At 40.9% G+C, this 13,194-nt stretch overlaps 1 protein-coding gene across 1 annotated transcript in view; it reads left to right on the top strand.

Annotated features, from left to right (window-relative positions):
* Window positions 1-13,194, top strand: part of RYR3 (ryanodine receptor 3) — a 1,295,770-nt gene that overhangs the window by 586,194 nt on the left and 696,382 nt on the right. Inside the window, 1 exon segment of the mRNA XM_063948019.1 lies at window positions 527-634. Within this exon segment, the coding sequence (XP_063804089.1) occupies window positions 527-634 (108 nt within the window).

Here is a 13,194-nt window from a genome sequence, read left to right as displayed (position 1 = left end):
CCCATACTGCACAATGCTTTTCTTTATCGTATTAAAAAAATATATTGTTTTTCTGTTCCACCATACTCCAGAGGGAGAGATTGAAGTTTTTAGTCTGATTTCAAGTTAGTACCCTTTAATCCAATGGGGAATGTTCTTCATTTCTAAACTTTTTAAATGGTGGGGGGATTGTATTCCTTAGGAAGATCTAAGACAGAACTACTATTAGATGATTGGTTGATGGTAAATGGGAGCCTTGTGGCCTCAATGCTTTGATACCACCTAACTGAATTAACCATTATCTAAATTGTGGTTTATATAAGTGACTTGTAGTTCAACATTAAATACCTACACTATACGTAGAGGAATTGTTTAAACTATACATTAAACTAATATGCTGATATTAAAGTAAATGGGAAACATGCCCTTTTTTCCAGGGGACTCTTTGTCTGCTCCCAAAAAATTACTTTGCGACTCTATAATTTGCTTTGACTATATTTATTTTCTTATTCATACTGAAGTTGATCCTTGTGTTGTTTTTCCGCAGTATGTTCCTCCGGACCTTTGTATCTGCAATTTTGTGCTGGAGCAGTCCCTTTCTGTCAGGGCCCTTCAAGAAATGTTGGCAAACACAACGTCAAATGGCAATGAAGGGGTAAGTTTTATTTTTTTCTTTACCACTTTCTTATCTGTATTCCGTGAAGCCCAGAAAAAAGCAACAGTTGCCCCTAAACTTTAATAATGACAGAAAATGTGTACTAAAATTCAAAATCTAATAGAACAATGCAAGGCTATTAGGTCTGCATTAGAGATTGAGATCTGTTACATGGTGTAATTGTTATATTTCAAAGCGCCAAATTAAATCAGACTTGTGCTGTTTCCATTCTAAACATTTTCTCCCTTTCACCAGATAGATGAAGACTGTAGGGCTAATTAATTGTTTGTTGAGATGATTGTTTTCCTTTCTAGAATGCAGCTCTGATATTTGACAACTGATGTTTATTATTGCTGAGCAAACAGTATACAATAAGACATCCCGAAACAAATTGTGAATGTAAGGCATCTGAAGGTATAATTTTAATATAGATTAAGGTTTCGGACCAAATTCATAAAATTGTCAAAGAAATTTATTTTTCTTTTTTTTTACGTAAATCACCAATGACACACATGCAAAGACTACATTAATTTTTAAGATTATTAAGGGGCAACGTAAATCACCAATGACACACATGCAAAGACTAAATTAATTTTTAAGATTAGTAAGGGGCAGCTCAGTTAGAAGTGATATCTCCCAAGTGCAGTAGAAATTGGAACTGCTGCAACTATCAATCACTGACATTGCATGTTGTCCCTCACACCCCATTGAGGTACGCAGGAAAATGTGTGCTGTTGTGGTGCTGTAGTTATCCATGACATGCACAGGCATTCCTCGCAACTCCACATTGCTGAGAAATTAATTGTCCCATTATTGTTAAAATGACTAGGTAATTTTTGAGACATGGAAATTGTTAATGGTCATACAGGATTTAACTGCAAACTTGTGTAGCATCAAGCACAGACAGTTAGGGTTTAAATACAAACTGAAGTGCATTGTGGCTTTTCTAGTGCTAAGGGAGGTACTTGCATATGAGTGAGCTTTGTGGCAGATCAGGTTAGAAGAGTAGGTAGCATGGATGGAAGAAGAAGATGGTCTTCTCTGCCTCTCCTATTCTAACTTCCACACTGTTAGTAAACGTGCTGATTGCAGGAATGCGCGCAAGAGACTCAACTCTTCCTGCAATCAGTTGCTATAAAGCGTCTGGTGACAGGAGCAGTTGGGAGGTAACCAAATCAACTCTACTGTCCCTAGGATTCTGCTGCCTAAGTGGTTCTCACCTCATGTGAGGAAATGTTCAACAGAATCTGGCGCCAAGATGTTATGTGATCAGTTTGTACTGTATGTATATGCTCTTCCCAGCTGGAAACATACTTTATATAAATATTTCAACTTATATTAAAATAATTACTAGTAAATAATAAAGAAATCATTCAGCACGTTATAGCCACTCCTGGGTACCACACTAAGCAGTTAAGACTAAGGACTTCACTGTGCTTGTGACATTCACCACTAATGGTCAGTAGAACAGAGCAGGGACCGTGGTAGGCAGGTCTGGAATTGCCAAGCTCCCCTTGCTTCAGGCCATGTATTTCAATCACTGCTTCACGTTGACATCTAGCTTCATGAGCCATACATGTTACTCAGCGTCCTAGCAGCTAATTAGTGTATGGTGGTGAATGAGGGGAGTTTATATGTAGCACAAGTAACCACTTGAATAGGAAATTGCAATCATTTCTGCCATTGTCCTTGTATATATAATCATATTGCACATATATATTAGCCGCAGATGTATATATAGTATATACTGTATATAAAAATAATGGTACATAATGAATAAATACATAAATATACATTAAATAATTGTGCACATACTGTAGGTTTTCAATTTTTATTTCTTAATTGTTACCATCATTTAACTTCACTTAAATCTAGAAATATTAAACCCAGTATACCTCGGGTATGCTCCTGTTACATATGTAATTATGGTCATGCTTAATACAGCCAGCATTGTACATTGATGGAAACATGACAGAAATAAACAACATAAAATGGCATCACACGAGGTAATTTACTAATTCCACAAGTCTACACTATGAACATGTGGATATTCTGCATATGCAGGGGCGCCAGAATGTTTTGTGGTTGAGGAGGGGGGGGGGGGGAGAATACATTTGGCTCTCCACCAAAGATTAGCCCCCAAGCACCCCATCCCCATGCTGAGCCTGCTGGAACACTCCCGTCTCCTCCCAGTAATGCATCTGTGTGAAGATATCTAGATCAGGACATGGGGAAGCACGCTGCGGTGGCAGACTTTTTAAAGTAGGACAGGAGTCTCCGTGGTGATCCAGGGGTAAGCGCTCCCCTGCGCCTCTGTCATGTTTGGGGAGGGCATGCTGCCCCCTCGACACCCCCACCCATTCCGCCGCCTCTGTGCAGATGTTGACATGTTCTATGTTGACATTTCAACAATGTCAACTTCATAACTGTCGACATTGTTGTGTCAACATTTTCAATGGTAACAGAGTAACTGCACCTGATAGGAAGTGGACTAGGTGATTCAGACCCAGGATGCAGTCAAATGCAATCTGCAAGCAGAACTTTTTACATTTTGTTGGGATCCACCAATTTGGGGGCTAAATTTAACTGAATCATGGCAAACAGATTTATAAGGATTCATACAAGCCTATCTTCTACCATAAATTGTTCAATTTAGTATTACAGTAGCGTTTAATCAGGGGCCTAGCCAGAACTTTGTTCACCCCCTAGCAACATTTTGAAGGGGTGCCTCCCCAATGCGTCTAGAAAGACACCTCTCTTCATTGTGGTTGCTCAGTGTATGACCCATAATATTGCCCAAGTTCAGTTTATGCACCATACAGTAATAGTACCCTACTTCATTTCATGCCCCATAGTAGTGCCTTACTTCATTTTATGCCCCTTAGTAGTGCCCTATTTCATTTTATGCCCCACGGAAGTGCCCAAGTTCACATTATACCACACAATGTCATCAGTTCATATTGCTGTATGTCACATTGTATTCCTCCCTCTCCATTCACTATTTGCCACATTGTAGTGCTGTCCGTACATATTATGCCACACAGTGCCTCCAGTCTACATTATGACACACAGAGGACATTGACTAATCAACTCCTACCTGAGAGGATACTTCCTAATGCAGAATATTCCATTCTGAGAGGAGTTCTTACTCATTTAGGCATACTGTCCCTTTTTGGGACAATAAAAAAGGGACGGTAAACAATCTCGGAGCTCAATTCCTATCCCCCAGATTCGCTGTAAACAGAAAAAAGTCCACTCTCTGGCATTGCTGGGCTTACTGATTAGCTCAGCTGTCCCACAAAAGTGTGGGAGATGGATCATTTAAGTATAGAGCATTACTCAGTGGGAGAGACGGAGATCGCCACTGCCGAGTCCCCTTTTTCTTAGCAGACAATTTTGGAAACTTGGTAAATAACTGTATGAGCTGGGTTCAGGTCCCTCTAAGCCCCACAGCAATGGCACCCCTTGCTCCCACTATAGCTATGCCCATGTGCTCATTTCACCTTCATTTATTGTAGATTAATTTCATGGTGTTACTGCTAGATCACTTACAGGACAGCTAATCTTGTGAACAGTTTAATTACTACTTCTGATTCATATAGTGTTAAATTTTTGTTTGGAGGATATAATTAGCTGATCTAGAATCTTGTTTTTCACTCTAATGATTGCATGAAAACATGCCTTAAATCTATTTAAATAATGTAAATTTGTACTTTATATATTTGCTACAATATGATATAAATAAAATTGAGGACCTTGTTAGATTTGTGCCAATGTCATCTATATTGTTTGTATTTAAAGAAGAAAAAACCATCTAGCTTATCTTCGTTTTTCAGGTTTATACTGTACAGTAGCTTGTCCAAATTCCACTTTGGTCAGTAGTTTATACCAAAATAGAACAGGTTTTATGACCTATTTTCCTTTCTCTGATCAGTAGAATATTTATCCTTCAGCAAATCAATGTTGTTGTTTTTTCGTACATTCTTTTATTTAAAGACACATACGTCCTCAACAGTAGAACAATTACAAGGCACAAAATGAAGATACTGTACTGTCTAAATATGGACAAATTGTATCCAAAGTTTACAATGCCATAACAGATGCAAAACAAAAACAATATACAGACACACAAAAGGTAAGTAATGGAGAGGAAAGAAAGTTGGGTGGAAAAGGAGGGAATTTGTAGGCCTCAATCGGACAGAAACAATGTCTAGGGGCGCTGACCGTTCCGGCGAGCCCTGATACAAGGAGGGGTGTGGCCAAACGGAGGAGGCGTGGCCGACCCCCTCCATAAAAAAAATTAAATTATATTATTATTATTATTACATTTTATTTATAAGGCGCCACAAGTGAGGGAGTAACCATCGTACTACTTGGGGCTGGTGGCCATAGATGAAGATGAGCCTTGACCAGCAGGAGAAAAAGCAGGTAAAGATGGTCGCTGAATAGGAGAGACTGCGAGTGAAATGTGTCGAGAAGAGGGCTTTGACAAGAAGAGGAAAGAGGGCCCTGCTCTGAAGAGCTAACAATCTAGTGGGAAGCGGCGACAGACAGATGACATGAGGTGCAAGCAAGCGGGAGGTAGCCTGATGGCAGTATGTAAGCAAAGCCGAGATGTTTAAGGCATGAGGCAGGGGGATGGAGGAGCAGCCTCAGGACTAGATTATGCATCGGGAGGGTATGCTTTGATGAATAGGTGGGTTTTTAGTGCCCGTTTAAAGCTTTGCAAGGTCGGTGAGAGTCTAATGGATCGGAGGAGAGAATTCCACTGAAGGGGTGCAGCATGGGCATAGTCTTGAACTCGAGCATGGGAAGCAAAGACCGGGGCAGTGGAGAGGTGACAGTCATTGGCTGACCGTAGGGGTGGGAGGGAGTATGAAGGGAGAGGAGGTTGGAGATGTAAGGAGCAGTGGAATTAGAGATGACCTTGTATGTGAGGGTGAGGAGTTTGAAGAGGATTCTGTAGGGGAAGGGGAGTGGCAGATGTGGAGCGGCGGAATAGGAAGATAAGCCTAGCTGCGGAGTTCAGGACAGATTGGAGGGGAGCAAGCGAGCCAGTGAGGAGAACATTGCAGTAGTCGAGTCGAGAGATGACCAGTGAGTGGATGATAAGTTTAGTTGCACTCTGGGAGAGAAATGGCCTGATGCGAGCAATGTTGCATAGTTGGAACCGACAGGACTGTGCCAATGCTTGGATGTGGGGTGCAAAGGAGAGGGAGGAGTCAAGAGTGATGCACAAGCAGCGGAGTTAAGGAACGGGGGAGATAATGGTGTTGTCAACCGTGATAGAGATATTGGTAGGGGGTGTTGCTCTGGGTGGGGGAAAGATGATGAGTTCAGTTTTGTCCATGTTGAGCTTCAGAAAGCGTTCAGACATCCAAGAGGAGAATGCGGAGAGGCAGCTGGAAACCTGAGAGAGGACAGAGGGGGGGGGGACAGATCAGGAGAGGAGAGGTAGAGTTGAGTGTCATCAGCATAGAGGTGGTATTGAAGGCCAAAGAAGTTAATGAGCGCACCCAGGGAAGAAGTGTACAGGGAGAACAGAAGGGGGCCTAGAACAGAACCCTGAGGGACACCAACAAGAAGGATGGAAGGGTGTGAGGTGGTGCCGGAGGCAGACACAGAGAAAGAGTGGTTGGTGAGGTAAGAGGAAAACCAGTCAAGGACAGTACTAGATAGGCCAATGTTTTGGAGTGTGCAGAGAAGGAGAGGATGATCCATGGTCTCAAAGACAGCAGAGAGGTCCAGAAGGATGAGCAGAGAGAAGTGGCCCCTGGATTTGGCCGAAAGCAGGTCATTTGTGACTTTCACCATGGAGGTCTCAGTGGAGTGGAGTGGGCGAAAACCAGATTGTAGTGGATCGAGGATGGAGTTGTCAGAGAGGTAGCTTGTGAGACGGCTGTAGACCAGTCGTTCAAGTAGTTTGGAGGCAAAAGGGTGAAGAGAGATTGGGTGGTAGCTAGTGAGTGATGAAGGGTCGAGGTTATATGCTCCACGTACCAAACAGGGGGGCGCCGGTGTACAGGGCGGTGGGGCGCGGGATGCCATCTTTAAGAATTATATACATATCTAGTCTAAGAAACCAGTCCATAATGGTTGGGGAGGTAGTTGATCTCTAACTTAGCTGCTAAAACCGCCTTGGCTGCATTGTTCATGTGTCTCAGAAGAGACTTTTTATATTTACTTCCACAAATCAATTTTATCAAATACAATATGGAGCAATCTGACAGTTTAGCAGGTAATTATATTTTACATGAGAGAAACTCCAAAATTTAATGCTTAGAACATTGGTTCTTACTTTTTATTTCTGCAGTGAAACATTAAAGAGTGAGACCCATATATGTGATACAACATTTTAAGGATGTACAAAAAAAAAAGAAAATAATCTTATTGTACCAAAGCACACACTCACAGTCGTTAATTACATACTAAACACTCCTTTTCAACCCCATTCTGTTTACCATTGTAGCTAACTTTAGGATAAATAGAAATATATTTTAGTGCCACTTTCAATATGGAATGTTATTATTCATGATTTCAATACGAGTTAAGTTTTTCATACAGATAAGGCATTTTATACTTCTACTTTTACTTCTACAATATCTCTCCAACTGTCAGCAACTATTTATTTATATACATATTAAAACTTACTTATATAGCGACAGCGTACTCTGTAGCACTTTACAATTGCGCACAATAATAAAATGAAACTGTAATAAGAGAAGTAAGAGGGACCTGCCCACAATCTTACCATCTGAAGGACAATGGAGCTTCAATACCTGAAGTTGAGTGTCACTTATTGCATATTGGTCCAGCCATGTTGCAAGACTAAAACATGCTTAGTGGGCTACAGTATATGAGCCAGTCACAAGAAAAATGTTGATGTGGGGGTCAGCAATTTGTTAGAATACAGAAAGATGACATACTGTATGTAAATTTTGTGAAAACTGGCTAGAGTGGAGGTAATCTAGTAGACTAGCCTAGGGAGGTAAAGTAGGTGGTTTAGGACCTTGTCTAAGGGGTTACGTTTTCTGGTAATGCTTGGAGGCTAAAGGAAAGTTTTATTGTGTGAGAGGGTATTCCACATAGTGGTGCTGCTCGAATCATGTCCTATAATTAGCTGTGGGAACAGGTAATGAGTGTGGGTGAGAAACATATAGAACCAGTGTAAATTAGATCTATTAGTAACTGGCAAAGCAGCTAGATAGTTGTCTGGATTTATTAGTGCAGTCTGATTCAGATCTCTGCTGCTCTTCCCTGAGCTTGTCAATCACCAATGGAATGTCTGTTCAGGAACTCCAGCCCAATTGTGTAAGACTCCTAGAGCCCACAAGAGGGTCTTTTGCCTATAACAGCCAACCGCTGTTCCCTTAGTGCCGGATATGCCGCCAGGACTTAAACCTCTAGCTGTAGAGGCTTACTCAATTGGCTGAAGATCGTAGGATTGTTATCTGGAGTGGTAACTGCAGGCAAATGCAGAATGGTATGGAAACTGGAGACTGGCCTATGGAATACTAGAAGTGTTGAGGATATTGGAACTAGATGTAGCAGGGTTCTCAAAGCGTAATAATAGCAGACTATGGATGTGGGCTTAACCAATAAGGGAGTAATGTGAGGTCTGGAGTGCAGCACAATACTTTAGCACAGGTGATAAGCAGCTGATGGGTGAATACACAAATCAGAACCAGGACTTGAATGCATCACAAGAATGTTGCACTATGACTGCTGTTGGTAATAAATGTCCACAGAAATGAAGATATACTCAGCACTTTATTCAGGCAGCAGAGTGATAAAGTATAACAGGAATTCACAGTAATAGTCCAAGGTACAACAAATGGAGAGTTACTACAGCAGTCCAGTATGAGGTTGTAATGACAGTCTGCCACCAATCCCAGCAAGGAACAGGTGAGATCCACAACAATGATTAATGCACAAAGCCCAGGGCAAATACTTGAGAAGAGAAGGCAAGGTATTAATAGCAAAGTCACTTAGCTGCGGGAGTACTTACGGTACTTGGCAAGGCAAGATAGTGTTCAGGGACCTGCTGACAAAGGGATTCCAAACAAGATGATAAACAGAGGAATCAGGAACTAAGGAAATTAGTAAATATCACCGGCAAGGCTGTGCAGGGCAGGCTGCTTATGATCAGGAGCAGGGACCAATAGCAGTGCACCAGGCAGACCAGCCCCCTTAAGGATTAACAGATTGCAGCTGTAGACCAGGAAACAGAGCGACTAAAGTGACGCAACATCCCGGTCGCCTAGCAATGAACAGGACCTGCTACAATGATGAGCGGCAGCGGTGTCTCATGTCCCAGTAACCTCACAGGAGTTTGCTTTCTAATGTGAAAAGGTTAATGTGCTCCTGCAAGTGTGTGCACACAGGTACATTTGTGATTACAGTGCCAATTAAACACTGAAGAATAGTGTGTAAACTAACCAGTTATACTGCACATTACATATAAAACTGGTGTAGATGTATAAAACCTTCCAGAGAGAAAGTGAAGTTGCCCATAACAACCAACTACTGTAACTATGATTTATCTAGCTCAGTCTGTAAAATGAGAGACACTGATTGGTTTCTGTGGGCAATTTCTCCACTTATTCTCTAGAAGGTTTGCATCTTCAGCAAAGTCACTTACACCCGATATACTGTAGATGTGGAGGCCTTCACATGGCTGCACCTGTTGTCAGCAGGGACCAAATGTTAGAATAAATAAAACAAAGAAAACTGCCCTTATGATGCAATAAATGTGTGTGATTGCCATTAGCAATCCATACAGTATGTCTGGGTGCCAAATTATGGTAATATAACAGCTTATCTGTTTCCATTCATGTCTGTACATATATACGACACTATGTATCTGGCAGATCTCTGTGCACAGACGCAAATGGCGAGCTTTGGAATACAGGCCGTGAAATTGGGTGTTTCGGGGCTGGAACTGCGCAGCATAGAATTGTCCTGAATGATGGGAATGTCAGAGCCAGGGGTGTTTTGTGGACGTGGATCTAAAGCTCTGTACGATTTGGAGTTGCCCGCATGGCATGGCGTAGGGTAGCCTGTTTCTAATGGATCTCTTGCATCCAGCATGTGCTGGTGCAAGGGCCAATACTAAAGTTGGTGGCTGATGTAAAATTAGTGGGCGGCATGACTTTGCGCTTGCAGATGCACGGATCCTCGCGAGAGCCTTCTGAATCACAAATTAGCATAAGATAATTAGCATAGATGGGGCTTCCACAGATGCCTGCAAACACAGTCTCTTTTGTGTCCAACTCCAAATAGGCCTCCATATCCTGTTTTCTCTTCCATATCTATTCCTATGTCCTGCATCAGGAGGCATTCAGTTGATATCATACTGATTCCCTGCATCATCTGTGCTGCTAACCACCATTAAGAGGGACCTGCACTGCTTGAGGCCTGCAGATCCATATATAAAGCAGATAAGCTCTGATAATATTTTTATTTGTTAGGCATTCAATGGAGTTCTTTAGGTCCAGAATTTTGAAACTACAGTATTGCTTAATGGTATTGAGTTTACCAAATTTCAGTCAATCCGAGTATATCACCTTTTATCTCTCTTCTTTGTCCAGTAAGCACTAAGATTAATTTCCCAGTTGTTTAGACACATACATATACACGGAACACTAGCCAGTGTAATTTTTAACTATTGCTCTTCCTTTTATTAGTACCTGAATCTGCATTCCTCCATCCAACCACCAAAGGTCATGGTTTTGAACATCAGAGGGCATTGGGGAGAGTGTTTAAATTCACTGGATCTGCCACTAATTCCTAATCATTCTGGCGTGGTACTGTCAACTCGTCCTAACTACTTCGCATTGTCCATTAAACAGTACTTAGGCGAAATGTTGTAACACCTAAAACACCAGGTGTAATTTATTGGAGCTTGGTAATTTTATACAAGGACAATAAATCTGAAAGTATGGAACGGTGTATGGATATCGTTTAATTGTGCACTTTTTTTTATTTTATTAATATCGATACACTTAAAGAGCATTTGCATTTTACATTGTTTTATTTTTACCAGCTGTCCAAGCTGGAACTACAGAGCAGCTATCAAATTATAAACCTCTCATATCCTTTCAAGAGCAGCCAAACCAAGAATAAGGGATTTTTTTGGAAAATTTCCCCTAGATCTTCACTTAAGCCAGGATGTGTTGAGGACACAGTATCTGTGTCATAAAACTTCCTGTATGTGTGTTAAGTTTCTCATTTCTCATGTGGACATTTATGGTGTAACTGGAGAAGCAGTGATTGCTTGCAAGATAACAAAGAACACAATTCTTTCCATTTTCTGATGCCGTGGTAGTAGTATGGATCTGCATTGTGACATCATGCAAGATCCCCCTCTCCCTCCCCCATGCAAACAATATCGTTCATACACACTGAACGATATTGGGGCAGATGTATTAATTAACCTGGAGAAGGCATAAGGAAGTGATAAACCAGTGATATGTGCAAGGTGATAAAGGCAGCAGCCAATCAGATCCTAACTGTTAATTTACATATTGGAGCTGATTGGCTGGTGCCTTTATCACCTTGCACATATCACTGGTTTATCACTTCCTTATGCCTTCTCCAGGTTAATACATCTGCCCCATTGTTTGCTTCTCGTCAGTGACGGCATGCCGTCTTGTACAATATCTTTAGATTTCAAGTTGAAAACAAAAGCTATTGTACATCGTTAATGACCTGCAGGAGTGCGCATCGTTAACGATATACTGAATACACACTGGACAATGTGAACGATATATATTGTCCGATCCGCCAGGATCTGACGATGTATTGGGTGCATTTTGGCAAGTGTGTACCGAGCTTTAGAGAGAGTCCCTTTATTACAGATGATTCTGTAGCTGTCCATATGGTAGTGTAACTTTGAAATGACAAATAAGAAAATCCATGTGGCATTTAACACACTGTAAGAAGCCCATTTGCTATGTTTTGCATATGAAGTAAAACAAGTTGCATAAGTCTTCTACTATTAATGTTATTTATTGACGTGTCTTATTTCTTTATTTCTTAGTGGTTTTCAACTATAAGTATCTAGTGACAGGAAAGAAATTTATGATTCCATCTTCTCCATACAATAAGCCTTCACTTTTCATTCTGCAATATGATAATTATATTTCTCCTTTTATTTGACAGTTGGATTTACTGGCTAGATTATTTATTTATTTTCTTGTAGAATAAATGACATAACTACAGCAGACTGTCTCTATTTTATTGCTGTATGATTTTTTTTTCATTCTTGCTTTATCGTCTATGTTTAATATAAAGAAAAGTCTTACCTGGAAACTTGTTATGAAGAGAGGTCAATAAACTAGAAAATTAGTAGTGAGATTTTGTAACAGCACAATAATTTTTTTTTTATTTTTTTTTTAATTGAACCCTTTTTTTTATTTTTTTAAATATAAAATTGTGTTTTATAATTCACAAAAACAACATTAAGGAATAAAAAGGTGTGTGGGGGAAAGACATGGGAATGAATGATCCAGATACTGATGATGACGTGATGATTGCAGCTACAGATGTTTAAAAAGTGGGCATAGACTTCCTCGTGCAGACGCACATGTCCCAGTATATACTGGCTGAGTCTCACTTTAGCATAAAGGGCCGTATTCACGGGCCGATCTGGGGAGAGATGTGTGCTGAGCGGTTCGCTCAGCACACATCTCTCCCCCCGCTCAGCACAGCGTGATGTGTGCTGAGCGTGCGGGGGGAGACGGGGGTGCCGCTCATTTCACCCAGCGGGTGAAGTGAGCGACCTGCTAGATTGGCAGGCCATTCTAGCACCAGCGATAGCGATGCACAGGGCTGCGCATCGCTATCGCTGTGAGGGGTACACACGGAGTGATCGCTGCTTAAAATCTAAGCAATCTAGTCAGATTGCTTAGATTTTAAGCAGCGATCGCTCCGTGAGTACCCCCCTTAAGGAAGTAAGGGGTCTATTTACTAAGCCTTGTGTGGAGATAAAGTACCAGCCAATCGGCTCCTAGCTGCCATGCCACAGGCTGGGTTTGAAAAATGACAGTTAGGAGCCGATTGGCTGGTACTTTATCTCCAGCGACTTTATCTCCACCCAAGGCTTAGTAAATACACCCCTAAGCAGGCTGCTGATTACACTTAGAACCAGGCCTTATTATGCTATTTGCATCAACACACTTTATTATTTACCTAGTTTGTATTATTCTAGATGTAATATACATGTCTTTATTATTAGTGATTTGAAGCACTTTCTTTATTTTATAGTATCTAGATGTCACTGTTTTAATTTTATATGGAGAGCTTCAGTCATCAGCCGAGCACGTTCCACAGATGCCAGCGTTATTGTCCACAAGCTTAAATTAGTGCTACCATCCATTAAAATTGTTATATCTTTTACCCATTCTACCTTATCTCATTGTTGATATCTTTAAAGTTTATTGCATTAGTTATACAGTTTTTCCAGTGGGTTCCTAATATAAAGTTACCATGTTTTGTTGCAGTGTTTTTATTGCCATTATTCTTGTATAATGACATTATGCTCTGTTTAGTCCACATGA

This window comes from Pseudophryne corroboree, chromosome 12 (genome assembly GCF_028390025.1).
Source record: "Pseudophryne corroboree isolate aPseCor3 chromosome 12, aPseCor3.hap2, whole genome shotgun sequence".
NCBI lineage: Eukaryota > Metazoa > Chordata > Amphibia > Anura > Myobatrachidae > Pseudophryne > Pseudophryne corroboree.
Note: the sequence above shows the minus strand (reverse complement) of the source record. Positions and strands in the feature narration are given on the sequence as shown.